Source organism: Benincasa hispida, chromosome 4 (genome assembly GCF_009727055.1).
Source record: "Benincasa hispida cultivar B227 chromosome 4, ASM972705v1, whole genome shotgun sequence".
Classification (NCBI taxonomy): Eukaryota; Viridiplantae; Streptophyta; class Magnoliopsida; order Cucurbitales; family Cucurbitaceae; genus Benincasa; species Benincasa hispida.
Window position 1 is genome coordinate 40,162,632 of NC_052352.1, and position 16,717 is coordinate 40,179,348.

Here is a 16,717-nt window from a genome sequence, read left to right on the forward strand (position 1 = left end):
GCCCACAACGTAGAAGAACTGTAGGAGCAGACGCAAAGCCAAACTGATCATGTTAGTCCAATGATGGTGATGCCGACATTTGATTTAGGATATTATGATTTAGATGTTGGTTCATCGTCTTCATACTTGCATGGACATGGGCGCGACCGTGGAGAGCATAATGAATATTTATACTATGAAGCGCTTGCAGAGGTACTTGAGCAACATTAAGTTCAAAGTCGACGAAGACAACCAACTCAAAATCGACGACATCCGCCTGGTGGGACACATTGATTCTTTTAAATTATTTTTAAATGAATGAAATACATTAAATAGTTGTATTAATATGAATATTTTAATTTATATTTTATTTTTTAAAAAATTGTGGAAGAAAATGTGAATAAGACTTTATTATTTTCTATAATATTTGTTAGAATTAAGAGTTAAGGATGTTGATTTTATTTATTATTAAGAAACACAACATTTTTTTTAAGAAATATAATAACAAAGAAAATGATGGTAAAAACTAATAAAAATCGAAAATAATAACAAAGAAAATGGTGGTGGAAAATAATAAATGGGTCTTTGTCGAGTGTTCAACACTTGATGTGCATTTCTTGAAAACTTATTTGTCGAGTGTTGAAGTCTCGATATACAAAAATTAAAAAAAAAAAAAAAAAAGGTATAGGTCAAATCGAAAAATTACCATATTTCTCGAAATAGTTTTTAAACTACAATATTTTTCTAATTTATTTTAATTTGTTCTAGTCCAAATTTTTCTTTAAAAAGTACCGTATTTCACTAATTACTTTTCAAACGAAAATATTTAAGTAAAAGGCTCATGTAAAACTTCTTGTTTTTTATCTCATAGATTAGTTTTTTCCTTTCGAAAAATAGTGGGAGATACTTTATTCTAGAGGAAGCTATGTTTTAAAACTAAAATTTAGGTTAAATTTTACACCATGAACTTTGGGATAGATTTTTCTTGGAGTTTTAAAAGTTTCATTTTTGTTCTTGCATTTCGATGTTTGTTCTAAAAATTATTCTTGAGTGATTTTTTTGGGAGGTTAAAATAAAGGATGAAATTGATGGACAATTTATGTGTAAAAATTAAAAGACATATGTGATATTATTTACAACTATATAGAAGATCAAGTTCATTATTGACATCTTTAAAATTATTGATGCCAACTATTTTCACATAAATTGTCTCATTAATTTTCATGAATGATTATAAAGGATGTTACATTTATTTTTTGTTTTTACTTTAGATTTTTATATTTTTCTTAAGGAGAAAGTCTTTAAGGATATTCTTTTAAATAAATCTCAAAGTTCAGGTGTAAAGTTGGAAACTTTTTATAGTCTAAGAGTATAATTGAAACTTACCCAAATTTCAAAGTTAAATTATTTATTTATCTAATTATTATGAATGATATGTGGTAGAGTTTTTAGCCTAACAAATCACAGGAAATGATATCAGTTAACAGCTTACCAATTGACAGATTTCCCCCTTCCTTTATGTTTGCCAGATAATAAGGTTCAAAAGTGATTGTGGTCAAGAAAAAAAAGCAATTTAAAGTTAATTTGATTTTACTTTAACCTTATTAAAAAAAAAGTGTTGTGATTCTATCTCAATCTTCTCGTCAATATTGGTCGAGATTGAAAAAGGAAAATAATTAGGTGCATCTATCTTTATATCCTCCATATTTTTTTAAAAAAAATCATTTGAAAAAACGGTATCACGTGACATAATTTCATTGAGTGTTGGACGAGCTGCACTAAAGATGATATATAATCTTTCACTTATTCTTTTCATTCAATTAGGATATGAGTTCAATAATAATAATAATAATAATAATAATAATAATAATAATAATAATAATAATAATAATAATAATAATGGGAGTCCATTTTGAGAAAATAAATACAGGAAAGAAGTATATTATAAGTTACTTATAAGTTTCACTTGCAACCTCATCTTTAGTAGACTTATAAGGGAGGTTTTAAAATAATTTTTTTCCCCTCCTTCGATGAAGAAGGAAAGAGTAGATTGAAGGCAAGAACAGCTCATCCAGGAAACAAACACATGTGTGACTATTGATTCGAGAAAAAAAAAATTCATTTTTATTTAAACACTTTTGATAAAAATTTATTAAAATACATTTAAATTTTTTTTATGAATGGTTGCTTAACACTCCAATTTCTTTAAAAAAATGATTTGTTCTTTAAAAAGTGTCACAATTTTGTCCCTACTCATTGACTTTTCTAAAAGAAGAAAAAAAATTAAATGGTTTATCACAAAATTAAATGGAATTAAATTAAATGAAGAATTCCACATCGAGAAATAAAATGAAGGGTGGGGACAGAGATGGTTTTCAGACATACTAATGGGAAGGAAAAAAAGGGTTCACTATTGATTTGAAAATAAACCAATGTAGTAGGACTAGGGCACATTTTTTAGGTTTTTTAGAAAGTTTTTATTTATTTTATTTTTCTACCGGATCTTTTTTAAAAGAAATATAAATAATGTATTAAAAAGTTGCAAATAAAAGGTATGCTAATTTTTAAAATATTGAAATAAATCTCTTCTCTTATATAACAATGTTGGTATAATTTAACATAAAGATGATACAATCGATCTTGTGATCCGTGAAGATCTATAGTTGGATTTCCTGTTCAATGTATCACTAGAAACAATGGTATTGAAATAAATCTCTCTTAAATTTGAAAACAAAAATCTCTCTTCTAGAATGAAGGAGGTTTATTTCACAAAATAAAACAACAATTTAACCTCTCAAATGAGTATCTCGTGATAACTTTTGGATATAGATTAGAAAATATGTACAATTTTGATATCTTTTGACCTTGGTCAAAGTACATTCTATATCAGTCAACTTATGCTTCCATTGATAAGATCTAAAGTTACACTATTCTTTAGGGTTGAATTACAACATTTTTTTCATTTAATTAAAAAATATATATTTTTTAAAAAGATTACAATATTACATGTGTGACTAAAAACCATCCTTTGGAGTATAAATAATGAAAATCAAAACTTAATCTCATTTTTGAGATTCCAATTTACATTTCAGGCCTCTTATTTTTGTTAATTGATGGTAAGATTAAATAGTCGCACAGTTATTTTATTTCACTTATTTGTTTATTTATTTTATTTTTGAGTGGGTACTTATTTATTTTTTGAATTCAAGCTGAAGAACTCAGGTAACCAACTTTTGCGCTGTTTCTTTTTTTCCCTTTTCCCTTTTTTTCCTTTTTTTAAAAAAAACTTTTGCACTACCAATCAATTAATTAATTAATTTCAAATAAATATCAATTTATACTATTAATTAATAATGGTATCAATTGAAATCCTAAATTTTTGTAATTATACTAATTTACACGTTCTTCTATGTTTTATTGCACTAATATCGTGTGAAATTTATAATTGGAGTCTATGAAAATGTTGAATTTATATAAGTCGATCAATTTAGATTCTTAATTACGAATTTTAAAATCATCCATCCACTAGTTCTCAAATATATATAGATTTTCAAATATAAGTTTTACAAAATAAATAATTCTCAAGAAAATTATGACTAAAAAGTCTAAATTTATGAAAGTTTAAAGATTTAGTTAGTACAATTATAAGTTTCACACGAGGTTTTTTCAAACAAAATTTAATAGAAAGTAAAAATTGATACACTTCTAAAAATTTATGACTTAAATTGATACTATCATTATTAGTTCAATGTTTAAATTCAAACAACCCTTATATATTATTGTTGTTTTTCCGATTATTCTTTTGAGACACTTTTGCGATGTTAATTAAAACAACAACATAATCAATAATTATAAAAAATCATTATTGCATTGCGACCTCAATAATTTATCAAAAATTATATATAAAAAAGAAAATATTTAAATATTTATCCGGAATTGCCAAAGTACAAGAGAAAAATTTCGTGACCGCGAGGGAAGCTCGGATCAAACGAGAGGCTCTCCCTTTTTCTCATATATTTTTGTATGGATGGCCTCATTTGGGAGGCCCAAATGAAAAATGGTCACCTGTAGAGAAAGTAAAAGTGGTCTTCTACTTACATCATAAGCATGCGATTTTACCAATTCGCCCTAAGATGCACCTTGTGCACCTGCCAATACGAAGTTACTCGATCTTTGATGGCTCGTCAGTTGTTCCCCGATGGCTCGTCACTCGTTCCTCAATGCAGTGATACCCAGGTGCATGGTCACTCGATACGGTTGCAACCGACACGTGTATACTCGATCACATCCATGTCATACTCGATACTCAATTACTTTATACTCGATTATTTTGAATTCTTAACCCATTTGAAGGCGTTTGAAGTCCATTATTTCACCACTTCTGTGTTAGTTCAAACTATTCTCTCTATTCTTCTGATTATATATCCTTCGACGACAACACCTCTACACTTGAAACTCGATTATCTCTACATTAGGTAACATTCTTCTCCTTGTTTGTATTTTATCATCATTCATCTCGTTCTTTGTTATGTTTTGGCATCATGTTCCTCGATATGTGCTTGCATGTTCTCGATACTCGACCAATACGACTTTCATTTTTGTTGTCATATCTTGCATGTTTGGTTGGACCTCGAGTTTGTTTTGCTTTGGTTTTCATATTTTTGTTATTTCGGACTGTATAAAGTTTAGGATTTGACTAGGATAATGCATCCAGGTAGAAAATTAAATTGAATGCTCGATAATTGACCAGCTAGTCACATGTAATGTAGCGAGTAAGGGGCACCATGTAGCATGTATCAGGTATTGAGAAATCGAGCATCGAGTATCTTGTATCATGCATCGAGTATTGTGCATCATGTATCGAGTATTGAATATAATTCTTACTTACCCCTATTTTTTTGTTATTTTGTGTAGTATGCCTAGACAATTCAAGATTTCTCCGTAGGATCGTTTCCCAAGCTAAACGACCAGCCTATTTTCTCACATTGGGATGACTAATAAGATAATGAAAGAGAAGCTTACACCCACTCAGCGTGCCCTCTTCAGGAAGATGATATTTGGCGATTCGAGGACATGGAGATTATCTTCAACAATTCATTGGTCCATTACATTCTATTGAAGGAGGTTGAAGATGATAGGAAGAATGTAATGACATTCGATTTGAATGGTACGGTTATAACATTCACCAAAAAAGACTTTTTATTGGTGATAGGATTGTGGCAATCACCTAATCCAACAATTGTAAGGAGGGGTGAAGCAGTTGGATCATTGTGTAGTAGGTATTTCAAAAATGATTTTGTGAGGGACATTCACATTGTTACCTTAGAGACAATGTACAAGGAGATGGAGTTTGAGAACGATATGGATGCTATGAAGATGACATTGGTCTATCACACTGAATTGGGTATGATGGGAAGGGAGAAGACAAGGACCAATGTTAACAGTACCTTATTAATTGATGTGGAGGATTTGGATTACTTCAATTCCAGGAATCAAGGAAACGTGTTATGGGATAGGACGTTACTTGAACTACAAAGAGGATTGAGTGATAAGGCAGAGAACTACAAAAAAGGTCCAAGTACAATAAGAAATACATTGTCAAGTACAATTTACTGGGGTTTCTTCATGCATTTTAGGTAATATCCATTAACTGGTCATACAAGATCTACTCATCGCAGTGTCAATGTCACTTACTACTTATTCTTGTTTTATAATCATTTATGAATTATGGTAGGTGTGGGCATACAATATCATTTCAACGATCGTAAAAAAAGTTGCAACCCGACTGAATGGAAATGTCGTACCTTGATTCCTAAGGTGGGAGTGTACATACTCACTGCCAACCAAAACAATACAACAAGACGTGTTTGAGTCTGTCGAGGTTAGTGTATTACATCATAATTTACTTGGATTTAAAGTGAATATCACATATAACTAACAAATTGTTCATCGTTTTATACCGACAAGGATCACACCCACACCATTGATCAGGGAGTGGCAGTACAAGGACACTAGGGTCGATGAACGATCCAAGCGCATTGATGTCGATACGAGCTCCTCAAAGACATATAGATCACACCATGATGAGGATACTCATAATAACTCCAGTGAATACAAGTCACGAACATCGATTTCATGAGCTAGAACCCCAAGAGCATCAGTCTTACGAGCTCTCTATCGACGAGCGTGAGATTCACCCTTCTCATAACGAGTCTCACGAGGCCTCTACTGACGAGCATGTGCCCCCAATTAAGGAGCGAGTGTCGCCTCGACCAAATATATTCCATTCTAAGCCCATGAGGGATGTGGGCATTCACACATCGATTCGTGACATAGACACATAGACCATAGAGTGTCTATGATGGAGCATAAATTGGATGACGTATAATCAGACTTGAAAGATGTGAAGTCTGACTTGAGTGTCCTTTAGGTTGCGTACAAACAATCACCAGCCCACTGCAATTATTATGCCAGTTACGTAATATCATCTTAAACTTGTTCTAATGTAAATCTATATCACGCTTGTTTGACTTAATGTACTTCGTAAATGATATAGGGTTTAGGCATGGAGTCCACTGAGACTATTGACCTTATTCCTCCACTTTCCATCGAGTCCTCTAAACCCACTCCTCCATCAGCCACTGAGTCTCGTGACCCAATTCCTCCATTTTCCACCGAGACTAGTGATCCCATTCCTCCACCTACTATTGAGTCCTGTGACTCCATTCCTCCACCTTCCACCGAGTCCCATGACCCCATTCCTCCACCTTCCATCGAGTTCCAAGACCCAATTCATCCACCGTTAATTGAGTCCCATGAACCCATTCCTTCACCTTCCATCGAGGTTCTAGGACCCCATTTCTCCACCTTCCACCGAGGCTAGTGACCCCATCTCTCCATCCTCCACCAAGCTCATCCTCCCCACCGTTACAGTATCTACCATTCTCCCCCATCCCCAATTATCTACCACTCTTCTTGCTATGTTGTTTCCCGATGTACCAGTCTTTCCCCCATTGACCCTACCACATCCTGAATTACTTCCACCACAACCGTTGAAGAAATTCAAGATTAAGGGCGAGCCTAATGTAAAGGATGAGCCCAAGGTGAAGGATGAACCTATGGGCGATCCAGACCCTGAGGTGAAAGGCGAACCTGTGGATAGTGAAGGAGAACAGAGACGAACAAGTAGAAAGAGGAAGCTGACACAATTGTACACCCCTCCAGTTGACACGACAAAGGTGAAGAAAAAAAGCATAAATACATTAAGCTCGGTCAACATCCAATTGACATTGTCCCCTATGACCTATCACATGCTATTCTAGAGGATGTGATGAATGAGTTCATGTTTTGGTTGACTAGCGTAGATATGGGTCCTTACTGGCCATGTAATGAAGTCCTCTTCAGGAGGAATTGCATGATGAAAGAGTTGTTCCGGGAGCTAACATGTGATAGCAATTGGGTTGAAAATGACATAAATTAACATCCCTTATTACATTTGTATGCTTGTTTTTTACTATTCCTATTGTTTGATTGGACTTGAAAATTACAAGTTCTCGATTCTTTATTCATGTTTCTTTGATGGAAGTTTATTAACCGGTTAGAGATATGTGCTCATCGATTCACAACATTGCCGTATGGCATATTGGTATGTATTATAGATTATTTTAAATTTTAATGTACAATTTTGTATGATTAATATACACTTGAATCTATTGTTATCTATTTTGCAGAGTCACTTGAACCTCCAAGGTCCAGATAGTTTGTTCCATGCCATATGTGAGAAAACGAGGGAAGAAGTTGCTAAAGTATGGGAGAAAGAGCACATGTAAGCTGATTACATGTCGGATTGGTACTTGAACATCAGCCTGGATGGGCAGATATTGGTTACATCTATAGCCCAGTCAACTACGAGCAACATTGGATTATATTGATGGTAGACATGAACCTTAGGCGCATCATTTTGTATGACTCACTCCTTAGGTACATCACATCAAGGGATCTAGTAACATTCCTTGCGCCCATGCTTCACTCTCTCTTTATTGGCATAATTCTGCGGCATATATGATACAAAGCTCAACCTTGCACCTAGTCCTTAGAAGTTGAGTCGTGTCAATACAGGCATCCTACAGGGGAATACACTGGACTGTGGGATATTCTGTCTCAAGTACTTTGAGTAGTTGGTGATCGGGTCGAGTATGGAGAGCTATCATTGTTCCATTATACTTACCCTTTAGATGAGTGTCATCTACAATGATCATGGGTCAACAACTCTTAAATCCTCTTAAACTCGCACCTAGTGTCGTGAACATATATTTGAAATATTTTGATTCTTTAAGCTCGATCTCAAATACAGTTCCAGGATTTTCTATCTTCAAAGCCTCACCATATGCATTCAAGATGGCATATGATTCCTCTGGCGTCCCCCTTGCAAGAGCAAAAGCAGTTTCTTTCGCACGCCATGCCTTGTCACAACTAATATTGACATTGTACTGATGCCGCATATCCTCAATAATATGGTACAGTTTGTCCCTCTGACCAACGTGGAACTTGTCCTTGATTAAGTGACCAATAATGAATGCACTGGCTTGTCTGTGGTCATGATTCAAAACTTCAATCGAGCATGTGTGATTGGACGTGTATTTTGTGATCTTGAAAATATCACATCCGTCCATTTTAATTGCTCGAACGACCCACTTACAAGTCTGGTGTAAACACTAAATCTATACAATTTTTTGTTTGTTTTTTTAACCTGCAGCTCAAAGTTGTTCTTAATGGCTAACATTGCTAACCTCATCTTCACATCATTCTTGCTGAAGAAAATTTGGCCTATTTCAACTATATCCACAAACCTTATGGACGACTGTGGTTGCATGATCAGGTCCCCCGTTCTGGCGTTACTACTAGATGGTACATTGTTTGGATTTTGGCGAGACACGCTCCCAACAAAATGGCCAAAATCATTTGACAGAATCAGAGTTGGTAGTTTTTCATTCACAATAGAAGAGCCATACCCTAAAAAAAAAAAACTGGGTTGGCTATTATTCATTCACAACAAAAGGAGTACTCCTTAAAACAACCAAAGTTGTTTGTTCTTCATTCCTAACCTCTTCCTCTTCTATCATCACATTCTAATTTACACATGTCCCAAAATCTTCTGTTGTCACATTCAGATGCAATACATTCGCTATATTAACATCGATGTTGTTGTTTTTCAGTGAGACACCTGATGGATAAACATCATGCTCATTGATGTCACCTCCACACATGGATTGGTCTGATCTCTCTGGATAATAAAATGTTGCCTCGCAATGAATTTCTTCGATTTCCTCAAGAATTACAAATACCTGCAGTCTAATACGGTCGTACTCTGAGGGGAGAAATTTAACATCAGCATCGTCCATCAAGCATACTGTAGGAGAATCAATATCCATCTTATATGTCACCCTCATTATAATCTTGAACTCTATCGAACTAACTTGCATGATCTCATATATTATATTTACCAACTCATTATACATCAACGTACTCAGAACTAGCAAACCCTTCAAACGACCTCCAGTATAATGTTATTCTGTGTTGTCTCATGTACCACCATAATGTAAGAATATATACTTCTCTATCCTTCAAGAAAAACAATACAGAAAGTGAGCAGTTAGGAAAATAGGTAACTGTTAAATACTCGTTATACTCGCTACATGATACTTGATGCCCATCACTCGATACTCAGTATTCTCAACTTGATGCTTATTGTTTCATAACTCTATCCCCTCATCCTCGCTCCACTAGAAGCTACTTGCATGTATCAGTGCACACTCACGAACTCATGCTCAGTCGTTCTCTTTGCTACGTTTGTATGTCTCGCACATCATCGAAAAAGTAAAAAAACTGAGTAAGAAAAAACACATTTACTTGCTTGAGGTGTGAGACAATATAGTGAAATGATCTAAATGTCTTTATAACTTAATCTCCGTAAAAAAAAAAAGGTTTTGTAAGGTGGATTTTTTGATGGGAAAGTGATCTCGATTTTCTCTTTTGTGTTTCAGTTCTATTTGTTCTTAGTTAATAAAAAAATTACTTCACATTTCAAAAAATTGATTTGAAAGAATCGTATACATTGTCAGAAAATTTTCAATTTGTGTATGTTCGTTCATGAGCATTAACTACAGAGCAGATTCCGACGACATAGAGAATTAAAGAAGATCGAGTATCAAGTATAACATGAATATGACAACTGTATCTAGTAATCATGCACCTGAGTATTAAGTGACCGTGTGAGGAATAATTGACGAGCCATTAAGAATCGAGTAACTTTGTAATTGAGGATCGAGTAATTTTGTATTGACATATACGTGTGACGTATCTCATAGATGAAACGATAAAATCATATGTAAACACCGTTTTTCATTTGACCCTCCCAAGGCCATCCCCACAAAAAAAGACCCATTTCTCTCCTCAAAACCAACAAAAACCACTTTTCGTTTTCGCTCTCAATTCGAATTTTCTTCCATTTCTCTCTTCGTTTTCTATTCTCATTTGAATCTGACTTTCGGATAATTGTGTTTCGTTGTGGTGTTGCGTTGATTTTGCGACGAAAAACCCAGAGTGAAAAATGGATGCGGCCATGGGATTGATGAGGAGAATGCCTCCAAAGCACTCCGAAACTGCTCTTTCGGCTCTCCTTACTCTCTTACCCCACCATTCTTCCGATCTACTTTCCCAGGTTGACCAGCCTCTTCAGGTGATTGTTTCTTCTGTTTTTACTCTTTACCCCATTGTTCGTCTACTGTTTTTATGAAATTTCTTTGAGATTTTGTTGATTTTCTGTATAATATCTGCGGTTGTTTTCCCTTTTAGCCATTTATCCGGTTTTTAGGGTTTTAATTTGATTTTTATTCCTCTCCATTGTTTTTTTTTATCGGCTTCATCGTGTTCGGATTCAACCCAATTTCCCTAACTATAGCTGTAATCCTGGGTGCTCGTTCTAATTAGCTTCGGGTTCAAGGATGAATATTTTGCGGTGGCAGGGTTGAATAATTAAGAGTGCTTCTGACTTCAGATACAAGGTGTTGTTTATTTAAATAAGGAGGTTTTGGTGTTATTTTATTTTCCCCTTTTCCACCGCTTCTTGTTACTCTTGGCTCTCTCTTGGATTGTTTTATTGCTACCGTGCTGATGAACTTCTGTCCTAGTCGCCTTTGGTGCTCAATTTTCTATGATAAAGTGCATTTCTTCAACTCCCTCCCCTTCATTTCAACTGACAGTGCTTCAACTTGTTAAAATAAACTCAAGTTCTCAAGTTTTCTGAAGGAGAAATCACAACATCTACAGGTTCTATGTGATGTGGACAATGGGAAGGAATTCATTTTGTGTGAATACAACAGAGATGCAGATTCATATAGGTAAGTACTCGGATCCATTTTTTCAGGATTTGTGCACCTTAAGCTAGTAATATACATCGCAATGGTTTTAGCAATGTTACCTTAGTTAATAGATATTTTGATATCTACCTTAATGTTTGAGGCTTTGATGCTAACTGTTCCAGTTATGAGTAGCACTTTGAAATATATGCCTTGCTCAAAACAAGTTCTTTGCATGTTTCAGAATTCCATGTGTGTTTGTACTTGTCTACTAGGTAGGTAAAGCCAGTGGGTATGCATTATGTACATCCAATTTTTTTTTCTTCAAAATATGAGTCAGTTTGTAAGCAAGCATTTAGTACATGATTGATAAAGGGCTTTCAGTGTAAAAAAAAATCTTTGAGCTTGCGACCACTGTTTTTCCTTGTACCACCGGTTATATAAGCTAACAAATATAACAGCATATCAGTATTGGGAAAGAAAAACATAGACTCTGTTTGACAAATATAAGAATACTAAGTAGGGATATGACTGCATGATTTATGGTTGGATTGATTAAAAGGTAGGTCAATGACCAATATATTTTTGCTTTCTTATAGTATCTTTTTTCAATGTTTTATTCATAAGCACTACATGATGCTATATTATTTTCTTGTCATATAGATCACCGTGGTCAAACAAATACCATCCACCATTGGAAGATGGAGCTATGCCATCCACAGAATTGAGGAAACTTGAGATTGAAGCAAATGAAGTATTCACAATCTATCGTGACCAGTGAGGTCCTTTGCTTGCTTCCTTTTTGACCTTTGTGCAATAGAATACTCTTCATACATTTTAGATACTATCTGCACCCAGTGTATACTTCTAGATTCAAGAGGCATTTTCTGTGCGATTATTTATTTTTAAGACAAATATAGAACCTACCCAGCCCAAACCAAAAAATAAAACCTACCCCATTGAATCTAACACTCAATTGCCTTGTGTGATTAAGTATTTCTTAAGACAGCTGCTTTAACAAATGATTGGTCAGGTATTATGAAGGTGGCATTTCATCTGTGTATATGTGGGAAGATGACGAGGAAAGTTTTGTCGGCTGTTTTTTGATAAAGAAAGGTAAGACTAATCAATGCATGAATTGCGAGCATTAATAAAAGTGCATGAATTGCTCATGTGATGCTTTTTGAGGATAAAGATGGCTCAAAGACTGGTCATGGTCGAAGGGGATTTCTACAGGAGGGAGCATGGGATGCCATTCATGTTATTGAGGTATCTTTGTTTCCATTGATAAAAGATGATCTACTAGATTTTGCCATTTTGGATTGTTCATATACTCTGCCCATCTCTTTACCAAATTCAGGTGAGGCTAGAAGATGAAGGTACAGCCAGCTATTGTCTAACAAGTACAGTCATGCTGTCCTTGACAACAGATAACAATGCAGCAGGGACTTTCAGTTTGTCCGGTTCAATTAGAAGACAGGTACTTCAGAATGAATTTTGTATTTGACCCTTTAGATTCAAATAGTAACCATCCTGAGTTGACTAATGGTCAATAAGAGTTGTGAGTAGACGTTTAGGATGAAGTTTGCTCGTCACAAAGATGTTAGTGATATGATCGAGGAGTTCCTCAATCCGCCTTTTTGGGAGAAATGTCTTTTGGGGGGCATTTTAACAATAGGGTGTTTAGGAGTATAGATGAGGATCCTTCGGATGTTTGGTCCCTCGTTCGTTTTACATCTCTTTGTGGGTTTCTATATCAAAGTTTTTTTGTAATTATCCTTCAGGCATGATTTTGCATAGTTGGGGTCCCTTCTTGTAAAGGGAGTTCTCCCCTTTTTGTGGGCTTGTTTCTTTTGTATGCCCATGTATTCTTTATTTTTCTTCAATGATAGTTGTTCTTTTTATTAAAAAAAAAAATAAAAATAGTCACAAGTACAGAGGGAATGGGTTCATCCATGGTAATCACCTACCTAGGATTTAGTATCTTACGAGTTTTCTTGGCTCCATAATGAGTCGACAACAAATGTGCTTGTGAATTAAGTTTGAGGGTTATAATTTCATCTGTGCCTATGTGTTCTTTTTTTATTGTACGTTGCACCCCTAATACTAGTAATAATAGAGGGTTGTTCAATGTTCAAGAAGGTTCTCTTAAATTAAACCCTCCTTTTCGTGACAAAGGGAGGGATTTCTTCCATGTGGGTGTTTGTTAATTTGGGTTTTTGTTTTTTTTTTTTTTGTTGTTTTTGGGTTTTTTTTGGTCTTTTTGGGATAAAATTAACCGCTTTCATTGTGAAAAAGTGAAAGAATACAAAAGCATACAAAAAACAAGCCCACCAAAACACTCCTAGTAACAGGAGGGGTTCCAGCTAAGTAAAATGTTACCAAGAGAACAATTACAAAAAAGCTTTGAAATTGAAGCCTAAAGACACACATGAAACCTCACAAGGGTCCCTATCTCTACCTTTGAATAGACTATTGTTCCTCTCCCCCCAAATATCCCATAACACTATAGTCAACTCAACAAACCACAAAAAACAGTCTTTCTCTCTGAAAGAGGGATCGCACGAACGTCCCTTTGGCTTCCGATCCAAACATCAAACTCTTGCAGAAGCAACTCCACATAGATCGTACATACTGACAATCCCAAAGGATATGATCCAGACCTTCCTCCGCCTTTTGACAAAGAATATAGTAGAAAGGCTCCATTAGTGAGGTCTTCTTCCTAGCTAGCTTATCTAAAGTGTTCGCCGAACCAAGCAAAACTTGTTAAGTAAAGAACCTGATTTTCTTAGGGATCTTAATCCTCCAAACCACATAAAAAACAGACTCCATAACGGGGGAGGGATCCAACAACAATTTGAAAATGGATTTACAAGAAAATCCTTCACTAGGATTTGGACTCCAAACACGAACTCCCTCCTCCCAGCCCTAAAATTGCACTCCAATAAAGAAAGAAGAGAGGCAAATGACGACGGAACCTGAAAGAAAAAGATACATAGTTATTGGATCAAACTAAGAAATCTGAGACTGGACGGTTTTTGAAGGATGACAAATGATAGAGATGCGGAAAAAAGGAGAGAGGACTATTCCCCACCCATTGATCTTCCCAGAAATATGTATCCTTATCGCCTCTCACAATACAACAGACTAGATGAGAAAAAGTGGGAAGCTCAAACGAAATGCCTTTCCTTGGGTTTTGGTGTGTGCCTTTAACCCCTTTAGCTACCCAATCATAAGGGTGGTTGCCATGCTTACTCGCTATGATTCGATGCCACAAAGATTTAGGCGCAAAATGCTAAAGCCTTCTAGCCAACAAAGCTTTGTTTTGAATCCTTAAATTGCCAATCTCCAACCCCCCGATTAACAGGGGCCCCAACAACCTCCCAACTAACCAGATGAGAGCCCTTTCCATCATTCACCTCTTCCCAAAGAAAATCTCACATAAACTTCTCCAGACTCTTACAGACCAAGCTAGGAGCCCAAAAAGGAGAGAAATAATATACAAGAATGCCACTAAGCATCGATCTGATTAGAGTTAACCTACCAGCTTTAGAGAAAAAACCTTTCTTCCACAAAGCTAACTTCTTCCGGATCATCTCAGAAATAGGGTCCCAAAAAGATGTCTCTCGAATTACCTCTCAGCGGGAGCCTAGGAGGAAGGAAGAGAACCAACCTCACAACTGAACGCACCCCGCCCATCTCCTAAGTTTATCTTGATCCCTGTCAATTCCCAAAATTTGGCACTTACTCCTATTAATTCTAAGACCATGGCTTCAAGAACCCCACCATATGATTAAGGATCAAGGAGTCCTCATTGTCTGAGCAGAACAACATCGTATCATCCGCTAATTGGAGATGTGACAAGGTCACCTTGTTCGAACCCACCCTAAAAGGCTCAATAATGTTTCCTTTTACCCCTTTTAGAATAAGCCGACTTAAGACATCCATGACAAGTAAGAACAAGAAGGGAGACAGAGGATCTCCCTATTTCCCGAATCGACCCCTTTGGGGGGTTTCCATTGAAGAAAATTGAGTACTTCACATTCCTAATGCAACCCCACATCCACATCCTCCATTTATACCCAAAACCTTTCTTTCATCATCGCCCTATCCAAAAAATCCTAATCAGCTTACTTTTGGTCTTACTTGTCGTGGATGTTTATTTGGGTTTTTATAATTACCAGCTTTTTTTTTTTTTTTTTTTTTTTTTTTTGGATTGGACCCGCTTTCTGTAACTGAGTGTAGGTCTATTTTATTTTTAGTTTATATATATATTTTTTTATTACTTAATTATGTATGCCCTTTCATCTATCCCAATGAAAGCATGCTTTCTTATCAGAAAAATAAAAAATAATCATTCTGGTTCCACACTTCCACTGCCATTGTAGATGAAGATGAAGCTCTCAGTTGCAGAAGGCCATCTTTGTAACATGGGTCGAATGATCGAAGAAATGGAAAGTAAGCTGAGGAATTCACTCGATCAGGTAATTTTGTCTCCCGACACTTTGCCTCTCTCAGTTTTGTCAACTCTGGATCCCTAATCCCTTTTCAAGGAACAGGGTTTAACCATAGGAATGAAATTATTCAATGTGACATCCATAACAGGTCTATTTTGGGAAAACAAAAGAGATGGTTTGCACCTTGCGGCCACCCTCAGAAGTGGTGCATATGAAATTACCCGACAAATGACCACTCTGCTTATACAGAGCTAAATTGGCACAGCGGATCGATAGTTGTAAGTCATTTTTCTACTTCTGTAACTGTGTGATTTGTGATTGTCTTTTCCAATCTCTATTTATGTTGAAAGAAGAAAAAGCTGTTTAGTGAGTGTATTGATTTTAGGGCTTCACGGTTTAGTAGTTTGTCATGTTGCAAATGTGAGTTGGATTTCTGAATTGAAAATTGCATTTGATTCTTCTATGTTTTCCTTGGTTGCCTTCAAGTACAACAAACTGAATGGTAAAATTATTTTGCAAAATTGTTTTACATATTTCAAGCCTTGATTCCTCCATATTTTTACGGCACTATCTCAATGGTAAACGATATACTATCACATAAATATGCATGGTAGGTAAAGTGATGCATATTTAATTGATCAGTCCCAACTTTAAGACTCTGTTTACTTCCTTTTTCGTGTGCGCTTTTATTCGAGTTGGAAAAAAAGAAAAATAAATGCCAAGTCCATCTAGAAAGAAAATCTTAACTCTCAATTGGATCCCTATTGACTTTGAAAGTTTAAAACCCGAACTTGTAACTTTTAACCAAACATTTTTATTCATACAAAAAGAAGAAAAACTAAAAATTATGAAATCAATGGTAAAAGACAATTACTTGGGTAGAAAAATCTTCATTATGACTCATGTATAGGCTAAATTTACATT

At 35.3% G+C, this 16,717-nt stretch overlaps 2 protein-coding genes across 4 annotated transcripts; both read left to right on the forward strand.

Moving 5' to 3' along the window:
- The first annotated feature begins 5,052 nt into the window (after positions 1 to 5,052).
- On the forward strand, positions 5,053 to 5,619 carry LOC120076200. The gene has a single exon (XM_039029965.1). It carries the CDS (start codon positions 5,053 to 5,055, stop codon positions 5,617 to 5,619), a length of 567 nt encoding a protein of 188 aa, XP_038885893.1.
- Positions 5,620 to 10,381: 4,762 nt separating this feature from the next.
- LOC120076787 (probable F-actin-capping protein subunit beta) lies at positions 10,382 to 16,324 on the forward strand. 3 transcript variants are annotated; one of them, XM_039030701.1, is made up of 8 exons: positions 10,382 to 10,717; positions 11,269 to 11,378; positions 12,000 to 12,113; positions 12,370 to 12,452; positions 12,532 to 12,605; positions 12,697 to 12,816; positions 15,725 to 15,820; positions 15,942 to 16,324. In XM_039030701.1, the coding sequence occupies exons 1-8, from the start codon at positions 10,589 to 10,591 to the stop codon at positions 16,023 to 16,025; spliced, it is 810 nt and encodes a 269-aa protein (XP_038886629.1). In that variant the 5' UTR covers positions 10,382 to 10,588; the 3' UTR covers positions 16,026 to 16,324. The 3 variants fall into 3 exon arrangements, with proteins under 3 accessions (XP_038886629.1, XP_038886630.1, XP_038886631.1); XM_039030702.1 differs by having other exon boundaries at positions 11,287 to 11,378; XM_039030703.1 differs by having other exon boundaries at positions 10,383 to 10,717; positions 11,308 to 11,378; positions 15,942 to 16,284.
- The last annotated feature ends 393 nt before the right edge of the window (positions 16,325 to 16,717 follow it).

Coding starts and splice junctions, on each gene's coding strand:
- LOC120076200 (XM_039029965.1), top strand. CDS start 5,053: ATGGAGATTATCTTCAACAATTCATTGGTCCATTACATTCTATTGAAG.
- LOC120076787 (XM_039030701.1), top strand. CDS start 10,589: ATGGATGCGGCCATGGGATTGATGAGGAGAATGCCTCCAAAGCACTCC. Junction 11,379..11,999: donor AGAGATGCAGATTCATATAG/GTAAGTACTCGG, acceptor CTTGTCATATAG/ATCACCGTGGTCAAACAAAT. Junction 12,606..12,696: donor ATGCCATTCATGTTATTGAG/GTATCTTTGTTT, acceptor TACCAAATTCAG/GTGAGGCTAGAAGATGAAGG.